Raw genomic sequence first — 25,187 nt, 5'->3', positions numbered from 1 at the left:
GATGTTTTACTGCAATTGTATCGGGCATTGGTGAGGCCACACCTGGAGTGTTGTGGGCAGTTTTGGTGTCCTGATCTGAGGAAGGATGTTCTTGCTATGGAGGGAGAGCAGCGAAGGTTAACCAGGCTGATTCCTGGGATGGCGGGACTGTCATATGAGGAGAGACTGAGTCGGTTAGGATTATATTCATTGGAGTTTAGAGAATGAGGGGGTCTCATAGAAACTTACACAATTCTACCAGGATTAGACAGATTCAGAAAGAACGTTCCCGATGGTGGGGGAGTCCAGAACGAGGGGTCATAGTTTGAGGATAAGGGTAAACCTTTTAGGACTGAGGTGAGAAGAAATTTCTTCACCCAGAGAGCGGTGAATCTGTGGAATTCACTCCCACAGAAAGTAGTTGAGGCCAAAATGTTGTGTGATTTCAATAAAGAATTAGATACAGCGCTTGGGGCGAAAGGGCTCGAGGGATATGGGGGAAGGCGGGATCAGGGTATTGAACTTGATGGTCAGCCATGATCACAATGATTAGCGGAGCAGGCTCGAAGGGCCGAATGGCCTCCTCCTGTATCTCTGTCTGTTTCTATGTCGGGATTCTATGAACCAGATCCCAAATTAAATTCCTCCCCGCCCCACCCAGATTGGGGAGATTTTCCAAACAGGGAAGAAATTCCCAACACCAGGTCGATGACTGATCCATGAATTGTTGTGTGTTGGTCTCTATCTCTCCAGTGATATCCCATTGACAGAGTTAGAAAGACTGCTCAGAGTGGAGTGTGACAGATTGAAGTGTCGGACTGCACGCGGTGTGAGCTGTCACCTGACCAATATGGAGCTCGCTCTCCCAAGTGTCACATCTCCCAATAAATTACTCTCCGTCTCTTCATTCTTTCTCATTCTTTAACTTTACACCTCAACATCTTAACAGAATCATTTCACTGAAATGTGGAGAGTTTATCTGGTATGAAAGTAGTGATGTGATCATTGACCCAGATTTATTTGTGAGGAAGAATCTAACACGAGACCAAATGTGTAAATGCATCACCCTCTTTATTTCACAGTGAGAATCCATTCCCAGCAGTTTGAAAAACAAAAGACAAACAAAGACTAGAAGACGATGGATTATTTACTGCACCAGACAAACCTGTGAATGGGTCACCTGTTAACGGGAGTCAGATCTGAATCGATCATTTTCTCAGTCACAGATTCAGTCTGTCGATATTCCCAAAGCCAGCTCCCAGTGTGGGTTTGAGGAGATCGGAATGGAAACTTTATTCCACCTTCAGTCTCTGGATTCTAATTTTAGATTGGGATTCTTTCTCCGGTTTAAGGACCAGTTTTAAGCTGCTTCACACCTGGGTCACAAAACTCCCACTTTCACTTTCCTGACCTGGGCCCATCTGTTTCCTGAACTTGGACTGATCTGAGTCAGACCAAACCGGATTGAGAAACAACCTTTTTAATCATCCCCACCACAATGTCCAGTGTTTGATTCTCAGGACTGGCAGGAAAAGGGAATATTTTACTGCCCACACAGGGTGTGGTCTCCATTAGCAGGTTTCTCCAGTGAGTGACGTGTTCTTCCTACAGTGTCCAGTGTCTATTCCACACAGTCTGTTCTCTGGTCCATTCCCATTATATTTCAGAGCACAGGACACAGAACTATTCAAACATTGAAGCAAAATCTTCCCGATGATGTGATGAAAATCTCATTATTTTACAAATGGTGAACACACTGTCTCTTTACAGTTTAAACATTCCCTTGTAATTAAATAATTCCATCTGGAACTAACTCCGAGTGAGAGAGCCCAGGAACAGTCCCACATCTGATCACTCCATGATTTCACATTTAACAGCTTCAATACTCTGTGCTCTGTCACAAATCCCAACTCTTTTCACATCAACTTGAAACATTCTGGGCAGTATGATGGATAAATATGAATATATTCCATGGCTGTGTGAAGATGGAAAATTCTGGAACTATATCTGACACTAGGACCATCTCAGTCTCAGTCTCACAATTCATTGAAAGCAAGATTACAGAAAAAGCAAATTAGTGCAGTGATTAATCCCCGTTCCCCAATAGAGGGCCCACCACCCGGTACAATTGAGCTTTGCCCTGTATCTGTGCAGTGTGGAGACGTGTTCAGCAATGAATTTCAGACGTTGAAGGGAGACCCAATTATAAATAATATTAAGGGGAAATAGAGCAGGCGGGACTCAGAGACAGTCAAATATATCAGGGCTGGAGTCACATGTACGGTTAACGTGTGGGTGGACGATCACGTGTTTGCTCCACATTTGGTTGGTTAAGTGAGTGGTTAAGAACATGGCAGGTAGAATATGATGTGGTGATGTTTGGGCTCCTTAGTTAAGGGTGGGTGAAGTGAGTTTAGTGGGAGTGCATTCCCTGTTTATCAGACAGATTACACACTCGAGGGACAGTGTGGGAAGGTGGAGTTCAGGTCGAAGATCAGCCATGATCTTCCTGAATGGTGGAGCGGACTTGAAGAGTCTCTGTTTTTATTTAATTTTCACAACAGACATTGCGTTCCCTCAAAAGGTCCTTCTTGAGGGAAGGAGATTAAACTATGCTCAGTATTCCAGATTAAACCCAATGGAAAGTTAAACAGGTTTAGAATAGAATTAAGCACATCTCACTGTTTGATGCCATGAAAGGTACAGAACCTTCCAGAACACCTTCATTCTCCTGTCTTCGTAAAACCTATTTCCATGAACCCTTGTGTGTCAAAATAACCGATGGCAAAAAATGTGCTATTGAAGGGCTGGTTGTCTTGTTCCAAATCCTTCAGTAATTGAATCACAAGTTCTTCAATTTGCTGTTCATTAACTTTCTTGTCAAAAGCCCTGCAACAGGATTAAGAACAGAGGATTTAATTTTTATACTTCTGACAAATCCTGTTTGGAAAGTCGGTTGCCGGGACAACAGGGACAGGAGTTGACCATTCAGCCCATTGAGCTGCCTGCCCAGTCAGTTAGTCCACAGCTGGAGTAAGAGCATCGAGAAGCTGGCCAAATGGGCAGACAAGTGGCAGATAGAGCTTAACACAGAGAAATGTGAGGTGATGCATTTTACAGAGAGGGTGGAGAGAGTCTATCCAGACTTAATGGCTCAGTTCTAAAGAGAGTGCGGTAGCAGAGGGACCTCGGGGTGCCCCCCCAGGATAGATTCTCTGCCATTCTGGAGGGAAAAACGCCAGTGTGAGAAACATTCTTCACAATGTAGTGTGCCAAAGTCAGGATGCGTGGCGCTGCCCACAGAGTTCAGGGTGGAGAGCGCCCACAACCCTGGACCTTGGAGCACCACAGCAGTGGGTTGGGGGAGATTGGGCCCTTGGATCTTCCGTATTATGTGTTCTGGAGGGGGTCCTCCTGCTGGCCTGTTTCTGGGTGACCAATGTTGCTGGAAATCGATCTGCATTTTCAGGAGGTCCACCTTCTTTTGTCAACATGGCTCAGTGTTGTTGGACATCTTTTCAATATGACACCCGGGCAGGAGGGCGGACTACACACCATCCAGGCCTGACCCACTGCTGAAAACAGCGGAAAACACCCAGGGGAATAATTACTGATGGGTGGCAAGATTCAGAGTGTTTTCCGGCAAGAATCCGCAGCAGGAACACTCCACATTCCTGTCCACACCACAGCACTTAGTCTCAAAACGGGAGAATCCCACCCCAGGCTGATGTTGATACAAGAGCTGACAGAAAGGAACATCAATCCCAATATATCAGTCACTAAACTCACCTGCCATAGTACCAAACAGGAGGTCCAGTTTGTAATGTAACTGCTGGATCTGTTGGTTCCGGTGGGTTGTTGACTTCGGGAACTATCCAGACAAACACACTGAATCTTTGTTGTATTTTGCCATTTTCCAAGTATCCAAAAACTCCCCAAGGTGCAGAGAGAGGAATAACGGTACCTGTAGACAGAGAGACACGGCATTTAACTGGGTGATCAGCTTACGGGGAGTAACAAGTTACAGGCGAGGGGGCAGGGTCACTTTGGTGAGATGTGGAAAATGTTGTGATATCACTTTAAGGGAATATGCAAATGAACAAGTAGCCAGGATGTAGAGCAGCACGTGACGAACTAACTCCACCATCAACAACCAAGAAACAAATCACCCGAAGCCCTGACAATCGTGGCTGGAGACTTCAACCAGGCCAACCTCAGGAAGGTTCCACCCAAACTCCATCAACATATCTCCTGCTCCACCAGAGGTGCGAACACCCTGGACACTGCTACACGGGCATCAAAGGGGCCGACCGCTCCATTCCCCAACCACACTTTGGCAAATCCGACCACAGGTCGGTATTCCTACTTCCGGCTGACAAACAGCAACTCCAGCGCGCTGAGCCAGTCAGGAAAACCGCGCAGTGCTGGTCCGAGGAATCTGAGGCCATTCTCCACGACTGCTTGTAGTCTGTGGACTGGTCCATATTCAAGGCCCCGGCAGCGAACCTGGACGAATACGCAACCACCGTCACAGACTTCACCAGGAAGTGTGTCGAGGACGGTGTCGCAAAGAAGACAATACGGGTATTCCCCAAGCGGAAACCTGGCTCAACCAAAGGGTCCCCTCGCTGCTGAGGTCCCGGACGGAGGCGTTCAAGTCTGACCCCCCTGACCTCGATAAGAAATCCAGGTACGACGTACGGAAAGCCATCAGGGACGGCAAAAGGCAATACCGGATCAAACTAGAATCCCAGGCTAACGACCCAACGCACGACCATAAGACCATAAGACATAGGAGCAGAATTAGGCCACTGGGCCCATCAACTATGGCCGGGTCTACACAAGATGACAGGCTATAAAGCAAGGCCGGGCGGAATATCTGGGGCTGGAGCATCTCTACTCGAGGAACTGAACAGGTTCAATGCCCGCTTTGAGCAGTCAGCCAATGTATCAGTGCCTCCCGCCCCAACAGCCCTGGACACACCCGTACCCACTATTACAGCCTCAGGGGTAAGAGCTGCCTTCTTGAAAGTGAATCCGCGGAAAGCGACGAGCCCCGACGGAGTCCCTGGGCGAGCACTCAGAGCCTGCACAGACCAGCTGGCGAGTGTATTCGCAGATATCTTCACCACCTCACTCCCCCGCTCTGAGGTCCCCACCTCCTTCACGAAGACCACCACAATACCAGCACCAAAGAAGAACAAGGTAGCCTGCCTCAACGACCACCGACTGGTGGCCCTGACGTCTGTTATCATGAAATGCTTCGAGTGGCTAGTCATGAGACGGATCCCTGCCAGCCTCCCAGACGGTCTCGATCCACTGCAGTTCGCCGATCACCGCAACCGGTCCACAGCAGATGCTGTTTCCCTGGCTCTGCAATCAACACTCGAACACCTCGACAACAAGGACACCTGTGTAAGACTGCTATTCATCGACTACAGCTCCGCCTTCAACACCATTCTCCCAACAAGACTAATAACCAAACTCCGCAACCTTGGACTTGACCCCTCCCTGTGCAGCTGGAGCCTCGACTTCCTCACCAACAGACCCCAATCTGTCAGGATAGGTAACAGTACCTCCTCCACAATAGTCCCCAACACCGGGGCCCCGCAAGGATGTGTGCTCAGTCCTCTACTGTACTCCCTGTACACACACGGCTGTGCGGCAAGATTTAACTCCAACTCAATCTGGAAGTTTGCGGATGATACGACTGTGGTGGGCCGTATCTCAAACAACGACGAATCAGACTACAGGAGGGAGATCACTTGGTTGCATAGTGTACCGAAAACACCCTCTCTAAATGTTGGGAAGACCAAGGAACTGATCAGCGACTTCAGGAAGCTCAGCACGGCACACACTCCCGTCTGCATCAATGGCTCAGAAGGGGAGATGGTCGATAGCTTTAAGTTCCTGGGGGTCACCATCACCAACAGTCTGCCCTGGTCCACTCACGTTGATGCAACAGTCAAGAAAGCCCAAAAACGTGTCTACTTCCTACGGAAGCTAAAGAAATTCGGCATGTCTGCATCAACTCTCACAAACTTCTACAGATGTGCGATAGAGAGCATCCTATCCGGCTGCATCACAGCCTGGTATGGAAATTGCTCGGCCCAAGATCGCAAGAAACTGCAGAGTGTGGTGAACTCAGCCCAACGCATCACACCAGCTTGCCACCCCCCACATTGATTCTGTCTACACCTCCCGCTGCCTCAGGAAGGCAGGCAGCATTATCAGAGACCCCTCCCACCCAGGCATTGCCTTCTTCCAGACCCTTCCATCAGGCAGAAGGTACAGAACTCTGAAGACCGGCACATCCAGACATAGAAACAGCTTCTTCCCCACAGCTACAAGACTCCTCAATGACTCCCCCTGGGACTGATCTGTTCGCTGTAAGAACACTATTCACGACGCCCTATGCTGCTCTTGTTTGGCCTTGTTCTGCACTGTAACCAATCACTATTTGTTGATGTACCATTTGTTCCCCTGGCCACAGAAAAATACTTTTCACTGTACTGAGTTACATGTGACAATAAATATCAATCAACCAATCAATGGATCAATTCTGGATCCGTGCTGCCGTCCCCTTCCATCACATGAGTTGAAATTTTGCTAACAGTTTATTGTAAAAATGGTAATTTGTCAAACTCGTTTTGAAAGTTTACATATATAACATCAACTGGACATCGTCAACCACCATTAACCATTAAACATTCACCCTCAACCACCATTAACCATTAAACATTCACCCTCAATCACCATTAACCATTAAACATTCAACCTCAACCACCATTAACCATTAAACATTCACCCTCAACCACCATTAACCATTAAACATTCACCCTCAACCACCATTAACCATTAAACATTCACCCTCAACCACCATTAACCATTAAACATTCACCCTCAACCACCATTAACCATGAAACATTCACCCTCAACCACCATAGACCATTAAACATTCACCCTCAACCACCATTAACCATTAAACATTCACCCTCAACCACCATAAACCATTAAACATTAACCTTCAACCACCATTAACCATTAAACATTCACCCTCAACCATCATTAACCATTAAACATTCACCCTCAACCACCATTAGCCATTAAACATTCACCCTCAACCACCATTAACCATTAAACATTCACCCTCAACCACCATTAACCATTAAACATTCACCCTCAACCACCATAAACCATTAAACATTCACCCTCAATCACCATTAACCATTAAACATTCACCCTCAACCATCATTAACCATTAAACATTCACCCTCAACCACCATTAACCATTAAACATTCACCCTCAACCACCATTAACCATTAAATAACTGGACGCAGCTAGTTACACAGGATTTCTCTTTAACAAGGTAGAATTTCCTGTCACTGAGTCTCAGACAGGAGCCAGCATTCCCGCAGCATCCAATGAGCTGAGAGAGATGCAGTTTCTCAGCTTCCACAAGGGTTCATGTCGACTCCAAGAGCGGGTTCAAGCCTGACAAGGAGCCTTTATTACACTCGGGAAATTCAGCAACCACAGCTGGAATCTCACTCCCAGCACAGGTGGGAAACCTTCCCGGATTCTGGAAACATAAAGCCTGAAGGTATCAAAGAAGTAGGGCTCAGGGGATCATGGGATATGGGGGGAAGGCGGGAACTTGATGATCAGCCATGATCAGAATGAATGGCGGAGCAGGCTCGAGGGGCCGAATGGCCTCCTCCTGCTTCTATTTTCTCGGTTTGTTTCTCTGTGTGTAAGTAGCCCAAATAGCGCCTCAACCCACTAGTCACATGTGAGCGAGGAACGCTCTGGGATTGACAATTCTTTGCTCAGTGTGTCAGTCTGTACAGAAAGTTTCAAACGTGACAGGTTAAAGAGTGAGTGGCTGTTTTATAATCTGTTGTTACTTTGAAGGAACATCTGACATACCTGCAACATTCCCACAACGTGCATAACTGAATAGTTTCTCCAGACCGATCGCCAGCGCACTTCCAATATCCACGGCATCAACTTCAGTTTGAACCCATCGGCAAAATCCGAATTCGAACTCATCATAATTCTAAAACAAGAAAATAAAATCCATTACCATGTGACACAACTGAACTCGCACCAAAACACATCAGTGTTGAGGGGACTGTCCTCGTTCCCAGGTGTGGGAGCAGTATTCATGTCCTGCATGGACTGACCTGGTAAAAGAGTTTGGAATTTTTGATGGGAGTCTTGGCATCACCACTTCCAGATTGATTTTCCTGACCCCCTCATGCACTCTTTCAACTTTAGAGTTATCCTGCCCATTGGGCCTCACACCTTCCCCTTGGGCTTTCAATGAAAACAAATGTGGAGAATGTTCTGGAAGGCCATCGACACTGAATCATGTCCAGTAATTGTGTTTCCCTTTGGCTGTTTTACCACATTACTGAAACAGAAAGGTTTCAATGGGTTAGGAATTGGTCCTCGTATCCAGGCACTAATCCAGGATGAAAATAAAACAATGTCATTGGACCATAAGAAATAGGAGCTGGAATCGGCCCAATAACTCCTCAAGCCTTTTTTTTAGAAAATATTTTATTGAAGCATTTGTAATTTTCACAATTTAACATATTGACATTTCTAAAACAATCGCGCGGGTTGACGCACAAAATACCCCCTAAAAGAACAAACAATAAACCACGTCCCCCTCTTCTCCCGCCCTGTCCCCAATTACCCGGAGACTAAGCTCCCTGTCCTTATTTAACATTCCCCTGCCTTCTGTTTTCCTCCCCTCCCCCCCTTTTCCCTTTCCCCCTTACTGCTGACGTTCAATGTTTGTCAAAGAAATCGATGAACGGCTGCCCACTCCGGGCGAATCCCTGTATTGATCCTCTCAGAGCGAACTTGATTTTCTCCAGACTGAGAAACTCTACCATATCGCTGACCCACACTCCTGACTTCGGAGGCTCCGAGTCCCTCCATCTCAGCAAGATCCGTCTCCGGGACACCAGGGAGGAGGAGGCCAGAATATCAGCCTCCCCCCCCCCACCTTGCCCCCGGATCCTCCGACACCCCAAATATTGTTAATTCTGGACTCAGAGTTACCCTACCTTCCCGGACTTCGACATAACATCCGCAAATCCCTGGCAAAATTCCCTCAGTTTCGGACATGCCCAAAACACATGGACATAGTTGGCCGGGCTACCCCCACACCGCCCACATCTGTCCTCCACCTCCTTGAAGAACCTACTCATCCGGGCTACCGTTATGTGGGCCCTGTGGGCCACCTTGAACTGAACCAAGCTGAGTCTAGCTCAGGACGAGGATGCATTCACCCTTTTCAAAGCTTTTCCCACAGTTCAGTTCCCAGCTCCCCTCCTAGCTCCTCTTCCCACTTCCTCTTCACCTCTCTGACAGGGGCCCCTTCCCACCCTAACAATTCCCTGTATATCTATGAAACATTCCCACTCCAATCCCTGTTTTTGACAGCACTTTATCCTGTAGTCCCCTCAGGGGGAGGCGAGGAAAGCTTGGGACCTGCCTCCGTACAAAGTCCCGCACTTGAAGATACCGAAACCCGTTCCCACCCGGCAAGTCAAACTCCTGCTCTAATGTCTCCAAGGTCGGGAAGCCCTCCTGGATGAATAGATCCCCAAACCTCTCAATCCCTTCCTGCTGCCATATCTTAAAGCCCCCATCCAGCCCCCCCGGGACAAACCGGGGATTGTCACAGATCGGTGACCACACTGATGCCCCCTCCAGTCTCATATGCTGCCTCCATTGCCCCCACACCCTCAGGGCTGCCACCACCACAGGGCTTGAGGAGCACCGAGCCGGCGAGATCGCAGGGTTTAGATCAAAGATACTTTTTATAATCCAAGTGAAATAAAGGTTACTTTATGAGAAAGCCATAAAAACATAATAACTGTGAGAAAGAGAATATAAACCCAGAGACCAGAGCAGGAACTACCAGAACTCAGAGAGAACTCAGAGAGAGAGAGAACCTTACTCGGTGACGGGAAAGCACCATCGGAGGACCGAGCAACCCAGAGAAACTAGCAGAAGATCCAAAGTTAACTGATTGTCAAGAAAGACTTAAAGTCTGCAACTGGTCCCCACAAGTCAAGACCTTATTTGCCTTTCTAACAAAAGTAATTTAATCTTTTTAACGTGAAAGTAAAGTTAAGCTCAAGTTGTTAACCTGAAAGAGTGGTTATTATTACCATTTTGAAAGTTTACTGTACTTTACTTAGCAAGCCGGACCCGTAGGTGAGCTCCTAGGTGGTAAGTAAATAAAATTCTTCTCTGAAGATACAGGTTATGCCGGGGGATAACTTGAAACTTTAGTTTGACCCGAATAGCACCCGCTTAAGTCTGCATAGGAGTCAGGGAGTTCAAATCCCTGCTCACCAGTTAGAATATATTGACCCGGGCATCACGGTGGCACAGTGGGTTAGCACTGCTGCCTCACGGCGCTGAGTTCCCGGGTTCAATCCCGGCTCTGGGTCACTGTCCGTGTGGAGTTTGCACGTTCTCCCTGTGTCTGTGTGGGTTTCACCCCCACAACCCAAAACTGTGCAAGCTAGGTGGATTGGCCACGCTAAATTGCCCCTGAATTGGAAAAAATGAATTGGGTACGCTAAAATCTAAAATCTAAAAAATTGTCTAAAAAAAAAGAATATATTGACCCTTTTCTGGTATCGAGGGAAATTCTAAGAATAGTGGTGAGGTAAAAACTACACTCCCCAGGAATTGATTCATGCCCTCCTCCCCATCCGGGGGTTCCGACTCGTATAGCTGGCTATACAATTCCCGGGACCCCCCCGACACGAGCTTCTTTTCGTGCTGCTTTCTGCGAGACTCTCAGATCACGAGTATATGTCACTTCCTGCTAGTGACATCACAGGGTTAACCCTTCACAGGACCTGTCCGAATATACTCCATTATACTACACCCCGAGGAACCTGGAATCCTAAATTTACCTTGTTATCTTGTCTGTTTCAATGAGATCGCTCTCATTCTCCTAAATTCCAGAGAGTTCCCGACAATATGATTCCTTTCAGTATTGGACAACTCTGTGACCCAGGAATCAACCCAGTGAATCTTCACTGCATCATCTCCAAGGAATGGACGTCCTGTTTTGGATCCGGTGCGAGCGTGCGTACCCTGGTCGAGGCCAGAGTGGGCCTCCAGGACTGGCAGTGCCAGGTGGCGGGGGAGTCTCAGGGATTACCCGCACCCTAGTCCCATGGAGATGCCTGGGGGCCACCGGGCACCCCGAGGGAGGAGGTCGGGGTAGGGGGGAGTGTCTGGGAGGGCTCGGGGTGGTGGGAGTGTTGTGGAGGGGGCCGGGGATCGGGGGAGTGTCCGGGAGGGGTCAGGGATGGAGGGAGTGTCGGGGAGGGGTCGGGGGTAGGATGGTGGGTTAGTGTTGGGGAGGGGTCGGAGGTAGGACGGTGGGGGAGTGTCGGGGAGGGGGCAGGGTGGGGGGGAGTGTTGGGGAGGGGCCGGGGTGGGGGGGAGCATTGGGGAGGGGTCGGGGTGGGTGGGAGTGTTGGGGAGGGGTCAGGGGTTGGGTGTGGGTGGGAGTGTCGCGGAGTTGTCGGGGGTGGTGGTTGGGGGGGAGTGTCGGGGAGGGGTCGGGTGTGGGGGCAGTGTCGTGGAGGGGTCGGGTGTGTGGGAGTGTCGAGGAGGGGTCGGGTGTGGGGGAGTGTCGGGGAGGGGTCGGGGTAGGGGGGAGTGTTGGGGAGGGGTCGGGGGTGGGGGGGAGTGTCGGGGAGGGGTCGGGTGTGTGGGAGTGTCGGGGAGGGGTCGGGTGTGGGGGAGTGTTGGGGAGGGGTCGGGGTAGGGGGGAGTGTCTGGGAGGGCTCGGGGTGGTGGGAGTGTTGTGGAGGGGGCCGGGGATCGGGGGAGTGTCCGGGAGGGGTCAGGGATGGAGGGAGTGTCGGGGAGGGGTCGGAGGTAGGACGGTGGGGGAGTGTCGGGGAGGGGGCAGGGTGGGGGGGAGTGTTGGGGAGGGGCCGGGGTGTGGGGGAGCATTGGGAGGGGTCGAGTGTGGGGGGAGTGTCGGGGAGGGGTCGGTGGTGGGGGAGAGTCGAGGAGGGGTCGGGGGTGGGGGAGTGTCGGGGAGGGATCGGGTATGGGGGAGTGTCGGGGAGGGGTCGGGGATGAGGGAGTGTCGGGGAGGGGCCGGGGGTGGGGGGAGTTTCAGGGAGGGGTCGGTGGTGGGGGAGAGTCGTGGAGGGGTTGAGGGTGTAGGGGAGTATCGGGGAGGGGTCGTGGTGGGGAGAGTGTCGGGGAGGGGTCGGGGTGGGGGAGTGTCGGGGAGGGGTCGGGGGTGGGGGCAGTGTCGGGGAGGGGTCGGGGTGGGGGGAGTGTCAGGGAGGGGTCGGGGTGGGGGGAGTGTCGGGGAGGGGTCGGGTGTGGGGGGGAGTGTCGGGGAGAGGCCAGGGTTGGGGGGGAGTGTCGGGGAAGGGTCAGGGTGGGGGGGAGTGTCAGGGAGGGGTCAGGGTGGGGGGAGTGTTGGGGAGGGGTCAGGGGTTGGGGGTGGGTGGGAGTGTCTGGGAGGGGTCGGGGTGGGGGGGATGTTGGGGAGGGGTATGGGGTTGGCGGTGGGTGGGAGTGTCTGGGAGGGGTCGGGGTGGGGGGGAGGGTTGGGGAGGGGTCGGGGGTAGGGGGGAGTGTTGGGGAGGGGTCGGGAGTCGGCGAGTGTCGGGGCGGGGTCAGGGGTTGGTGGTGGGAAGGAGTGTCAGGGAGGGCTTCGGGGGTGGTGGTTGGGGGTGTGTGTCAGGGAGGGGTCAGGATAGGGGGTGTGGGGCATGTTGGGGAGGGGTCAGGGATTGCGGGGAGTGTCGGGGAGGGGTCAGGCTTGGGGGTGGGTGGGAGTGTCACGGAGGAGTTGGGGTGGGGGTTGTGGGGGGGAGTGTTGGGGCGGGGTGGGGAGTGGGACCTGTAATTGAAAATATGGAAAGGTGTGTCATTTGAAACATGGAAGTCTGGCAATATCTGGTCTGAGAGAAACAAGAGAGGATACAGGGAAAGATCCCACAAAGGGTTATCAGCAGCTGCCAGGGAAGGATTGTAAAATGCAGATATCCTTGGTCAAGCAGGTTCGCAAACAAGACAAACAGGATTTTGAATGAAGCCAAAAACAATGGCTCACACCTTCATTGAAAGTAACTAACTTAGTAAGGATCTAGAAAAGAAAGGATGAGGTTCTAGGTGTGAAAATTTGCTAATACCAGGTTTATCAGTCTACGAGAAACATAATTCAAAGCCAAAATCAAAGTCAACATTGAGCGAGGACACAATTGGAAAATAAAACTATAGAAATGACAGGAATTAAAAGTAACACCTCTTGAAACCAAAGCATTTTGAACACCACAAAGGACACAATGTAATCAGATCTATGAGATGAAGTCATGTCAAAATGAATACTTCGTTGGATTAGAAAGTTTAGATCAAAGTTCCTTTTTACAATCAAAGAAAATAAGAGTTACTTTACAATAACATCAAAAAACGTAATTGTTAGAAAGCAAATATAAACCTCGAGACCAGGGCAGGAACTATCAGATTCAGATCCAGATTCAGAACCAGAGCTCAGAGCGAGAGCGAGAGAAGCAGAGAAGGAACAAGCAGCTAGACTCAGATTACAATCAGCTCGGTCATGGGAAATGGACAGGGCAGAGCAGCCGAGCTACAATAGCTGAGACATCTAAAGAAGACCAGACTTTAAAGAAGATTGATTGTCAAGTTGGGCCTGAAGGTCCCTTCAACCAACCAGAAGGACCCAGAAGCAAGACCTTTTTACTTTTCTGTAAAGACAGTGATTGCATCTTTTAAAAAGAGAAAAAATATATAATAATAAAATAACTTAAAAGTTTGAACCTGAAACAGTGGTTATTAGTCTACTTTACTTATTAGCAATGCGGGACCCAGGATCGATGCTACTAAGTGGTAAGTAGATGAAATCTTCGGTGAAGGTATGGGTTATACCAGGGGATAACTTGAAAATATAGTTTGACCTGAATAGCACCCACTGAAGTTTGCATTGGAGTCGGGGAGTGAGAATCCCTGATCACCATTTAGAATGTCGGCCCTTTTTGGTATAGGGGGACTTCTAAGAATAGTGGTGAGTTTTCAAAAACAGACGTCAGTGGTTAGCACTGTTGCTTCACAGCGCCATGATCCTGGGTTTGATTCCCGGCTTGACTCACTGTCTGTGTGGAGTCTGCACGTTCTCCCCGTGTCTGCGCGGGTTTCCTCCGGGTGCTCCCGTTTCCTCCCACAAGCCCCGAAAGACGTGCTGTTGGTGAATTGGACATTCTGAATTCTCCCTCTGTGACCCGAACAGGTGCCTGAATGTGGCGACTAGGGGATTTTCTCAGTAACTTCATTGCAGTGTTAATGTAAACCTACTTGTGATAATAATAAACATTATTATTATTATCCTCTCCATTCCCCTCATAATCTTGTCCACCTCGATCAGATCGCCCCTCAGTCTTCTCTGCTCCAGCGAAAACAACCCAAGCCCCAACCTCTCTTCATAACTGAAATGTTCCGTCCCAGGCACCATCCTGGTGAATCTCCTCTGCACCCCCTCCAGCACCCCCTCCTTCCTATAATGTGGTGCCCAGAATTACACACAGTACTCCAGCTGTGTCCTCACCAATGTTCTGTACAACTCCAACATCACCTCCCTGCTTTTGTAATCTCTGTCCCGATTGAGAAAAGCCAGTGTCCCATTTGCCTTTTCCACCCCCCTATTAACCTGCCCTCTGCCTTCAGAGACCACCCTCAGCTTCCTGCCTCTCAGCCAATTGTGGGTCCAATGTGTCTCTTTGCCTTGGGTGCCATGGGCCCTGACTGGATCAGTCTGCCACGAGGGACCCTATCAAAAGCCTGGCTAAAGCCCATATCGACCACTCCAAATGCATCCCCCTCATCAACACTCCTGCTCACCGCCTCAAAGAATTCAACTGTATTTGTCAAGAAAGACCTTCCATGCTGACTATCCCTGATTAATCCGTGTCTAAAGTACAGATAGATTCTGCTCCCTCAGAATACTTTCCTGATCCCAGCCTTGAATGTAGAAATCATTAACTGTGTGAGTGCCGGGTCCCGGGATGTGTGAACCGCCCGGGGCAGATATTTCACTGTTTATTCCAGTTCACACACTCAGCATTGACAACCCTCCCTGCCTGAGTCAGACAGATGTTTGAGAGTAAAGAGAGTAAAGGGGACTCGACCCAAAAACACAGGCATTAAATAATTTCCACTGGTACGAACGTTACAGAATGCAGTAAACTCTGAACTATACTCACCTTGTCCTTAATGATGACTTCGGGTTTAAGGCATTCCTCTTTTTCACAGAGTTCGATCACCTCGTCTACCGCATCCTGTGCAGCGAGTTGGTTCCAGAAGAGGACACACACGGTTAAGACGATTCTCAGCATCTTGGTGTCGGTACAGGTCACTGGTGAATTCACTGAATGCCCCTCAGCACCTTCAGCTCGATCTGCAGTTTGAGCACAGAGCTCAGGGATTTTTATACAGTTTTAAGGGGATGATTTTGAATAAAGTTTAGCGACAGGAACATCACATGTTGAAGAAATGTCTTGGATGATTCAATATGGAAATGTTTTTTGGTCGCAACCTTCAATTTAGAAATCGTTTAGAAATCATGATCTCGGTGATGCCGGTTGCCGGGAAATGTGAACCGCCCGGGACAGATATTTCACTATTGATTCCAGTTCACACACTCAGCATTGATCCCCCTGCCTGAGTTAGACAGGAAATGTGAACCGCCCGGGGCAGATATTTCACTATTGATTCCAGTTCACACACTCAGCACTGATCCCCCTGCCTGAGTTAGACAGGAAATGTGAACCGCCCGGGGCAGATATTTCACTATTGATTCCAGTTCACACACTCAGCATTGACCCCCCTGCCTGAGTTAGACAGGAAATGTGAACCGCCCGGGGCAGATATTTCACTATTGATTCCAGTTCACACACTCAGCACTGACCCCCCTGCCTGAGTTAGACAGGAAATGTGAACCGCCCGGGGCAGATATTTCACTATTGATTCCAGTTCACACATTCAGCATTGACCCCCTTGCCTGAGTTAGACAGGAAATGTGAACCGCCCGGGGCAGATATTTCACTATTGATTCCAGTTCACACACTCAGCATTGACCCCCCTGCCTGAGTTAGACAGGAAATGTGAACCGCCCGGGGCAGATATTTCACTATTGATTCCAGTTCACACACTCAGCATTGATCCCCCTGCCTGAGTTAGACAGGAAATGTGAAATGCCCGGGGCAGATATTTCACTACTAATTCCAGTTCACACACTCAGCATTGACCCCCCTGCCTGAGTTAGACAGGAAATGTGAACCGCTCGGGGCAGATATTTCACTATTGATTCCAGTTCACACACTCAGCATTGATCCCCCTGCCTGAGTTAGACAGGAAATGTGAACCGCCCGGGGCAGATATTTCACTATTGATTCCAGTTCACACACTCAGCATTGACCCCCCTTCCTGAGTTAGACAGGAAATGTGAACCGCCCGGGGCAGATATTTCACTATTGATTCCAGTTCACACACTCAGCATTGATCCCCCTGCCTGAGTTAGACAGGAAATGTGAACCGCCCGGGGCAGATATTTCACTATTGATTCCAGTTCACACACTCAGCATCGACCCCCCTGCCTGAGTTAGACAGGAAATGTGAACCGCCCGGGGCAGATATTTCACTATTGATTCCAGTTCACACACTCAGCATCGATCCCCCTGCCTGAGTTGGACAGGAAATGTGAACCGCCCGGGGCAGATATTTCACTATTGATTCCAGTTCACACACTCAGCATTGACCCCCCTGCCTGAGTTAGACAGGAAATGTGAACCGCCCGGGGCAGATATTTCACTATTGATTCCAGTTCACACACTCAGCATCGATCCCCCTGCCTGAGTTGGACAGGAAATGTGAACCGCCCGGGGCAGATATTTCACTATTGATTCCAGTTCACACACTCAGCATTGACCCCATTGCCTGAGTTAGACAGGAAATGTGAATCGCCCGGGGCAGATATTTCACTGTTGATTCCAGTTCACACACTCAGCATTGACCCCCCTGCCTGAGTTAGACAGGAAATGTGAACCGCCAGGGGCAGATATTTCACTATTGATTCCAGTTCACACACTCAGCATTGATCCCCCTGCCTGAGTTAGACAGGAAATGTGAACCGCCCGGGGCAGATATTTCACTATTGATTCCAGTTCACACACTCAGCATTGACCCCCCTGCCTGAGTTAGACAGGAAATGTGAACCGCCCGGGGCAGATATTTCACTATTGATTCCAGTTCACACACTCTGCATTGAACCCCCTGCCTGAGTTAGACAGGAAATGTGAACCGCCCGGGGCAGATATTTCACTATTGATTCCAGTTCACACACTCAGCATTGATCCCCCTGCCTGAGTTAGACAGGAAATGTGAACCGGCCGGGGCAGATATTTCACTATTGATTCCAGTTCACACACTCAGCATCGATCCCCCTGCCTGAGTTAGACAGGAAATGTGAACCGCCCGGGGCAGATATTTCACTATTGATTCCAGTTCACACACTCAGCATTGACCCCCCTGCCTGAGTTAGGCAGGAAATGTGAACCGCCAGGGGCAGATATTTCACTATTGATTCCAGTTCACACACTCAGCATTGACCCCCCTGCCTGAGTTAGACAGGAAATGTGAACCGGCCGGGGCAGATATTTCACTATTGATTCCAGTTCACACACTCAGCATCGATCCCCCTGCCTGAGTTAGACAGGAAATGTGAACCGCCCGGGGCAGATATTTCACTATTGATTCCAGTTCACACACTCAGCATTGACCCCTCTGCCTGAGTTAGACAGGAAATGTGAACCGCCCGGGGCAGATATTTCACTATTGATTCCAGTTCACACACTCAGCATTGATCCCCCTGCCTAAGTTAGACAGGAAATGTGAACCGCCCGGGGCAGATATTTCACTCTTGATTCCAGTTCACACACTCAGCATTGACCCCCCTGCCTGAGTTAGACAGGAAATGTGAACCGCCCGGGGCAGATAATTCACTATTGATTCCAGTTCACACACTCAGCATTGATCCCCCTGCCTGAGTTAGACAGGAAATGTGAACCGCCCTGGGCAGATATTTCACTATTGATTCCAGTTCACACACTCAGCATCGACCCCCCTGTTTGAGTTAGACAGGAAATGTGAACCGCCCGGGGCAGATATTTCACTATTGATTCCAGTTTACACACTCAGCATTGATCCCCATGCCTGAGTTAGACAGGAAATGTGAACCGCCCGGGGCAGATATTTCACTATTGATTCCAGTTCACACACTCAGCATTGATCCCCCTGCCTGAGTTAGACAGGAAATGTGAACTGCCCGGGGCAGATATTTCACTATTGATTCCAGTTCACACACTCATCATTGACCCCCCTGCCTGAGTTAGACAGGAAATGTGCACCGCCCGGGGCAGATATTTCACTATTGATTCCAGTTCACACACTCTGCATTGAACCCCCTGCCTGAGTTAGACAGGAAATGTGAACCGCCCGGGGCAGATATTTCACTATTGATTCCAGTTCACACACTCAGCATTGATCCCCCTGCCTGAGTTAGACAGGAAATGTGAACCGGCCGGGGCAGATATTTCACTATTGATTCCAGTTCACACACTCAGCATCGATCCCCCTGCCTGAGTTAGACAGGAAATGTGAACCGCCCGGGGCAGATATTTCACTATTGATTCCAGTTCACACACTCAGCATTGACCCCCCTGCCTGAGTTAGGCAGGAAATGTGAACCGCCAGGGGCAGATATTTCACTATTGATTCCAGTTCACACACTCAGCATTGACCCCCCTGCCTGAGTTAGACAGGAAATGTGAACCGGCCGGGGCAGATATTTCACTATTGATTCCAGTTCACACACTCAGCATCGATCCCCCTGCCTGAGTTAGACAGGAAATGTGAACCGCCCGGGGCAGATATTTCACTATTGATTCCAGTTCACACACTCAGCATTGACCCCTCTGCCTGAGTTAGACAGGAAATGTGAACCGCCCGGGGCAGATATTTCACTATTGATTCCAGTTCACACACTCAGCATTGATCCCCCTGCCTGAGTTAGACAGGAAATGTGAACCGCCCGGGGCAGATATTTCACTCTTGATTCCAGTTCACACACTCAGCATTGACCCCCCTGCCTGAGTTAGACAGGAAATGTGAACCGCCCGGGGCAGATAATTCACTATTGATTCCAGTTCACACACTCAGCATTGATCCCCCTGCCTGAGTTAGACAGGAAATGTGAACCGCCCTGGGCAGATATTTCACTATTGATTCCAGTTCACACACTCAGCATCGACCCCCCTGTTTGAGTTAGACAGGAAATGTGAACCGCCCGGGGCAGATATTTCACTATTGATTCCAGTTTACACACTCAGCATTGATCCCCATGCCTGAGTTAGACAGGAAATGTGAACCGCCCGGGGCAGATATTTCACTATTGATTCCAGTTCACACACTCAGCATTGATCCCCCTGCCTGAGTTAGACAGGAAATGTGAACTGCCCGGGGCAGATATTTCACTATTGATTCCAGTTCACACACTCATCATTGACCCCCCTGCCTGAGTTAGACAGGAAATGTGCACCGCCCGGGGCAGATATTTCACTATTGATTCCAGTTCACACACTCAGCATCAACCCCCCTGCTTGAGTTAGTCAGGAAATGTGAACCGCCCGGGGCAGATATTTCACTATTGATTCCAGTTCACACACTCAGCATTGATCCCCCTGCCTGAGTTAGACAGGAAATGTGAACCGCCCGGAGCAGATATTTCACTATTGATTCCAGTTCACACACTCAGCATTGATCCCCCTGCCTGAGTTAGACAGGAAATGTGAACCGCCCGGGGCAGATATTTCACTATTGATTCCAGTTCACACACTCAGCATTGATCCCCCTGCCTGAGTTAGACAGGAAATGTGAACCGCCCGGGGCAGATATTTCACTATTGATTCCAGTTCACACACTCAGCATTGACCCCCCTGCCTGAGTTACACAGGAAATGTGAACCGGCCGGGGCAGATATTTCACTATTGATTCCAGTTCACACACTCAGCATTGATCCCCCTGCCTGAGTTAGACAGGAAATGTGAACCGCCCGGGGCAGATATTTCACTATTGATTCCAGTTCACACACTCAGCATTGACCCCCCTGCCTGAGTTAGACAGGAAATGTGAACCGCCCGGGGCAGATATTTCACTATTGATTCCAGTTCACACACTCAGCATTGACCCCCCTGCCTGAGTTAGACAGGAAATGTGAACCGCCCGGGGCAGATATTTCACTATTGATTCCAGTTCACACACTCAGCATTGATCCCCCTGCCTGAGTTAGACAGGAAATGTGAACCGCCCGGGACAGATATTTCACTATTGATTCCAGTTCACACACTCAGCATTGACCCCCTGCCTGAGTTAGACAGGAAATGTGAACCGCCCGGGGCAGATATTTCACTATTGATTCCAGTTCACACACTCAGCATTGATCCCCTTGCCTGAGTTAGACAGGAAATGTGAACCGCCCGGGGCAGATATTTCACTATTGATTCCAGTTCACACACTCAGCATTGATCCCCCTGCCTGAGTTAGACAGGAAATGTGAATCGCCCGGGGCAGATATTTCACTATTGATTCCAGTTCACACACTCAGCATTGATCCCCCTGCCTGAGTTAGACAGGAAACATGAACCGCCCGGGGCAGATATTTCACTATTGATTCCAGTTCACACACTCAGCATTGACCCCCCTGCCTGAGTTAGACAGGAAATGTGAACCGCCCGGGGCAGATATTTCACTATTGATTCCAGTTCACACACTCAGCATTGACACCCCTGCCTGAGTTAGACAGGAAATGTGAACCGCCCGGGGCAGATATTTCACTATTGATTCCAGTTCACACACTCAGCATTGACCCCCTGCCTGAGTTAGACAGGAAATGTGAACCGCCCGGGGCAGATATTTCACTATTGATTCCAGTTCACACACTCAGCATTGACCCCCCTGCCTGAGTTAGACAGGAAATGTGAACCGCCCGGGGCAGATATTCCACTATTGATTCCAGTTCACACACTCAGCATTGACCCCCCTGCCTGAGTTAGACAGGAAATGTGAACCGCCCTGGGCAGATATTTCACTATTGATTCCAGTTCACACACTCAGCATTGACCCCCCTGCCTGAGTTAGACAGGTTTCTGGTGGGAAAGGAAGTCGAGGGTTATGGGGACAGGCAGCAAAGTGGAGTTAAGGCCACAGTTTGATCAGACATGATCTAATGGAACGATGGAGCAGCTTGGAGGGGCTGATTGATCTACTCCAGCTCCAATCTTTTTTTATTCATTCTTGGGATGTGGGTGTTGCTGGGCGGGGCCGGCATTAGTTGCCCGTCCCTAATTGCCCTGGAACTGAGTGGTTTGCTGAGAGGAAACCGCATTGCTGTCTGGGTCTGGAGTTACGTGTAGGCCAGACCAGGTAAGGTCGGTAGATTTCCTTCCCTGAAGGAAATTATGAAAATGAAATGAAATGAAAATCGCTTATTGTCACAGGTAGGCTTCAAATGAAGTTACTGTGAAAAGCCCCTAGTCGCCACATTCCGGCGCCTGTTCAGGGAGGCTGTTACAGGAATTGAACCACGCTGCTGGCCTGCCTTGGTCTGCTTTCAAAGACAGCGATCTAGCCCTGTGCTAAACAGCCCCTGCATTAGTGAACCAGGTGGGTTTTACGATATTCGACAATGGTTTTATGGTCATTATTAGACTTTAACTTCCAGATTTTTAAAGTTAATTCCAATTTCACCCTGTGCCAGAGTGGGATTCGATCCGGGGAACCCAGAGCATTCCCCTGGGTCTCTGGATTACCCGTCCAGTGACAATGCCACTGTGCCACCTCCTCCCCATCTCTGAGGGTTTGGTGACACCGCCTGTTACGATGCATCAACCTCTGTTTTTAACAGCGAGAATCCAATCCCAGCCTTTAGAAAAGCAAAATACAGACAAAGGTTCCAAGACATTGTTTAATTTACTCCCCAGGAAAACCCTGTCAATGGGCTGCCTGTTAATAGACCAGACATAGAATCCCTATTGTTCAGATGGAGGACACTCGGCCCATTGAGTCTGCACTGACCCTCTGAAAGAGCCCCTACCTCGGCCCAAGCCCCCTTCCCCGGAAACCCACCTAACCTGTGGACACGAAGGGCAATTTATCCTGGCCAATCCACCTAACCTGTGGACACTAAGGGCAATTTATCCTGGCCAATCCACCTAACCTGCACATCTTTGGACTGTGGGAGGAAACCGGAGCACCCGGAGGAAACCCACGCAGACACGGGGAGGATGCGCAGACTCCACACAGACAGTGACCCAGCGGGGAATCGAACCCGGGCTCAACGTTCCGGCTGAATATTCAAGAGCACGAGGGGAGGTTGATGGATTTGGGGTCCGGGGCCTTGTGACCATTTCGAATTGGACATGACCCAGGGACGCCAATGTAGACGGTGGCAAAACGCCCGCAGTCACACACTCGATACGATGCTGAATGACGTTTGCCCAGGAAATCTGTCCCATTGAAACCAACAAGAAACCTCACACGTCGGACATGAAACAGTCACAACTTTATTCATCAAATAGGGAAAGCACGAAAATCCATTTAACATTGACTAAAAAACTTCTGTCTATCTTCCCAGGACCGTACCAGTAATACTTCCCGGGACCTTCCCAGTAATACTTCCCGGGACCTTCCCTGTAATACTTCCCGGGACCTTCCCAGTAATACTTCCCGGGACCTTCCCAGTAATACTTCCCGGGTCCTTCCCAGTAATACTTCCCGTGTCCTTCCCAGTAATACTTCCCGGGGCCTTCCCAGTAATACTTCCCAGGACCGTACCAGTAATACTTTCCGGGACCTTCCCAGTAATACTTCCCGGGGCCTTCCCAGTAATACTTCCCGGGACCTTCCCAGTAATACTTCCCGGGACCTTCCCAGTAATACTTCCCGGGACCTTCCCAGTAATACTTCCCGGGACCTTCCCAGTAATACTTCCCAGGACCGTACCAGTAATACTTTCCGGGACCTTCCCAGTAATACTTCCCGGGGCCTTCCCAGTAATACTTCCCGGGACCTTCCCAGTAATACTTCCCGGGACCTTCCCAGTAATACTTCCCGGGACCTTCCCAGTAATACTTCCCGGGACCTTCCCTGTAATACTTCCCAGGACCTTCCCAGTAATACTTCCCGGGACCTTCCCAGTAATACTTCCCGGGACCTTCCCAGTAATACTTCCCGGGACCTTCCCTGTAATACTTCCCGGGACCTTCCCTGTAATACTTCCCGGGACCTTCCCAGTAATACTTCCCGGGACCTTCCCAGTAATACTTCCCGGGACCTTCCCTGTAATACTTCCCGGGACCTTCCCAGTAATACTTCCCGGGACCTTCCCTGTAATACTTCCCAGGACCTTCCCAGTAATACTTCCCGGGACCTTCCCAGTAATACTTCCCGGGACCTTCCCTGTAATACTTCCCGGGACCTTCCCAGTAATACTTCCCGGGACCTTCCCTGTAATACTTCCCAGGACCTTCCCAGTAATACTTCCCGGGGCCTTCCCAGTAATACTTCCCGGGACCTTCCCAGTAATACTTCCCGGGACCTTCCCAGTAATACTTCCCGGGACCTTCCCAGTAATACTTCCCGGGACCTTCCCTGTAATACTTCCCAGGACCTTCCCAGTAATACTTCCCGGGGCCTTCCCAGTAATACTTCCCGGGACCTTCACAGTAATACTTCCCGGGACCTTCCCAGTAATACTTCCCAGGACCTTCCCAGTAATACTTCCCAGGACCTTCCCAGTAATACTTCCCGTGTCCTTCCCAGTAATACTTCCCCAGACCTTCCCAGTAATACTTCCCGTGTCCTTCCCAGTAATACTTCCCGGGGCCTTCCCAGTAATACTTCCCGGGACCTTCACAGTAATACTTCCCGGGACCTTCCCAGTAATACTTCCCAGGACCTTCCCAGTAATACTTCCCGTGTCCTTCCCAGTAATACTTCCCGGGGCCTTCCCAGTAATACTTCCCGGGACCTTCACAGTAATACTTCCCGGGACCTTCCCTGTAATACTTCCCCAGACCTTCCCAGTAATACTTCCCGTGTCCTTCCCAGTAATACTTCCCGGGGCCTTCCCAGTAATACTTCCCGGGACCTTCACAGTAATACTTCCCGGGACCTTCCCTGTAATACTTCCCGGGACCTTCCCAATAATACTTCCCGGGACCTTCCCTGTAATACTTCCCGGGACCTTCCCTGTAATACTTCCCAGGACCGTACCAGTAATACTTCCCGGGACCTTCCCAATAATACTTCCCGGGACCTTCCCAGTAATACTTCCCGGGACCTTCCCAGTAATACTTTCCGGGACCTTCCCAGTAATACTTCCCGGGACCTTCCCTGTAATACTTCCCAGGACCGTACCAGTAATACTTCCCGGGACCTTCCCAATAATACTTCCCGGGACCTTCCCAGTAATACTTCCCGGGACCTTCCCTGTAATACTTCCCAGGACCGTACCAGTAATACTTCCCGGGACCTTCCCAGTAATACTTCCCGGGACCTTCCCAGTAATACTTTCCCAGACCGTACCAGTAATACTTCCCCAGACCTTCCCAGTAATACTTCCCGGGACCTTCCCAGTAATACTTTCCCAGACCTTCCCAGTAATACTTCCCGGGTCCTTCCCAGTAATACTTCCCGGGCGTCCTTCCCTGTAATACTTCCCGGGACCTTCCCTGTAATACTTCCCCAGACCTTCCCAGTAATACTTCCCGGGACCTTCCCAGTAATACTTCCCGGGTTGTGCACAAACCTGTTCGGTTCTTGCAAAGTTGGCAGAATGTCGAAGGTTGTCTCTCTCTCTCTCTCGGTGGATTAGCGCCCGTTCGTTATGATGCTGCCAGTCAGCACAATGTGGTAATACCAGGTATTGCAGTACCGGAGAGGTGAATGACCATTGGCTAGGCCGCGGGGTCTACCATTGGATAATGTACATAGCCCCGCCCTGAGAGGCGGGGTATAAGAACCAATGCCGTCCCAGCAGCCTTCACTTCTGTAACATCGCTGA

At 50.0% G+C, this 25,187-nt stretch overlaps 1 protein-coding gene across 1 annotated transcript; it reads right to left on the bottom strand.

Annotated features, from left to right (window-relative positions):
• Positions 1 to 1,081: 1,081 nt before the first annotated feature.
• Positions 1,082 to 15,461, bottom strand: LOC140411767 (heme-binding protein 2-like). The gene is made up of 4 exons (XM_072500750.1): positions 15,274 to 15,461; positions 7,910 to 8,039; positions 3,769 to 3,943; positions 1,082 to 2,868 (listed from the first exon to the last, which is right to left on the bottom strand). Exons 1-4 carry the CDS (start codon positions 15,403 to 15,405, stop codon positions 2,703 to 2,705), a joined length of 603 nt encoding a protein of 200 aa, XP_072356851.1. The 5' UTR covers positions 15,406 to 15,461; the 3' UTR covers positions 1,082 to 2,702.
• Positions 15,462 to 25,187: the final 9,726 nt, after the last annotated feature.

Source organism: Scyliorhinus torazame, chromosome 4, assembly GCF_047496885.1.
Source record: "Scyliorhinus torazame isolate Kashiwa2021f chromosome 4, sScyTor2.1, whole genome shotgun sequence".
Taxonomy (NCBI): domain Eukaryota; kingdom Metazoa; phylum Chordata; class Chondrichthyes; order Carcharhiniformes; family Scyliorhinidae; genus Scyliorhinus; species Scyliorhinus torazame.
Note: the sequence above shows the minus strand (reverse complement) of the source record. Positions and strands in the feature narration are given on the sequence as shown.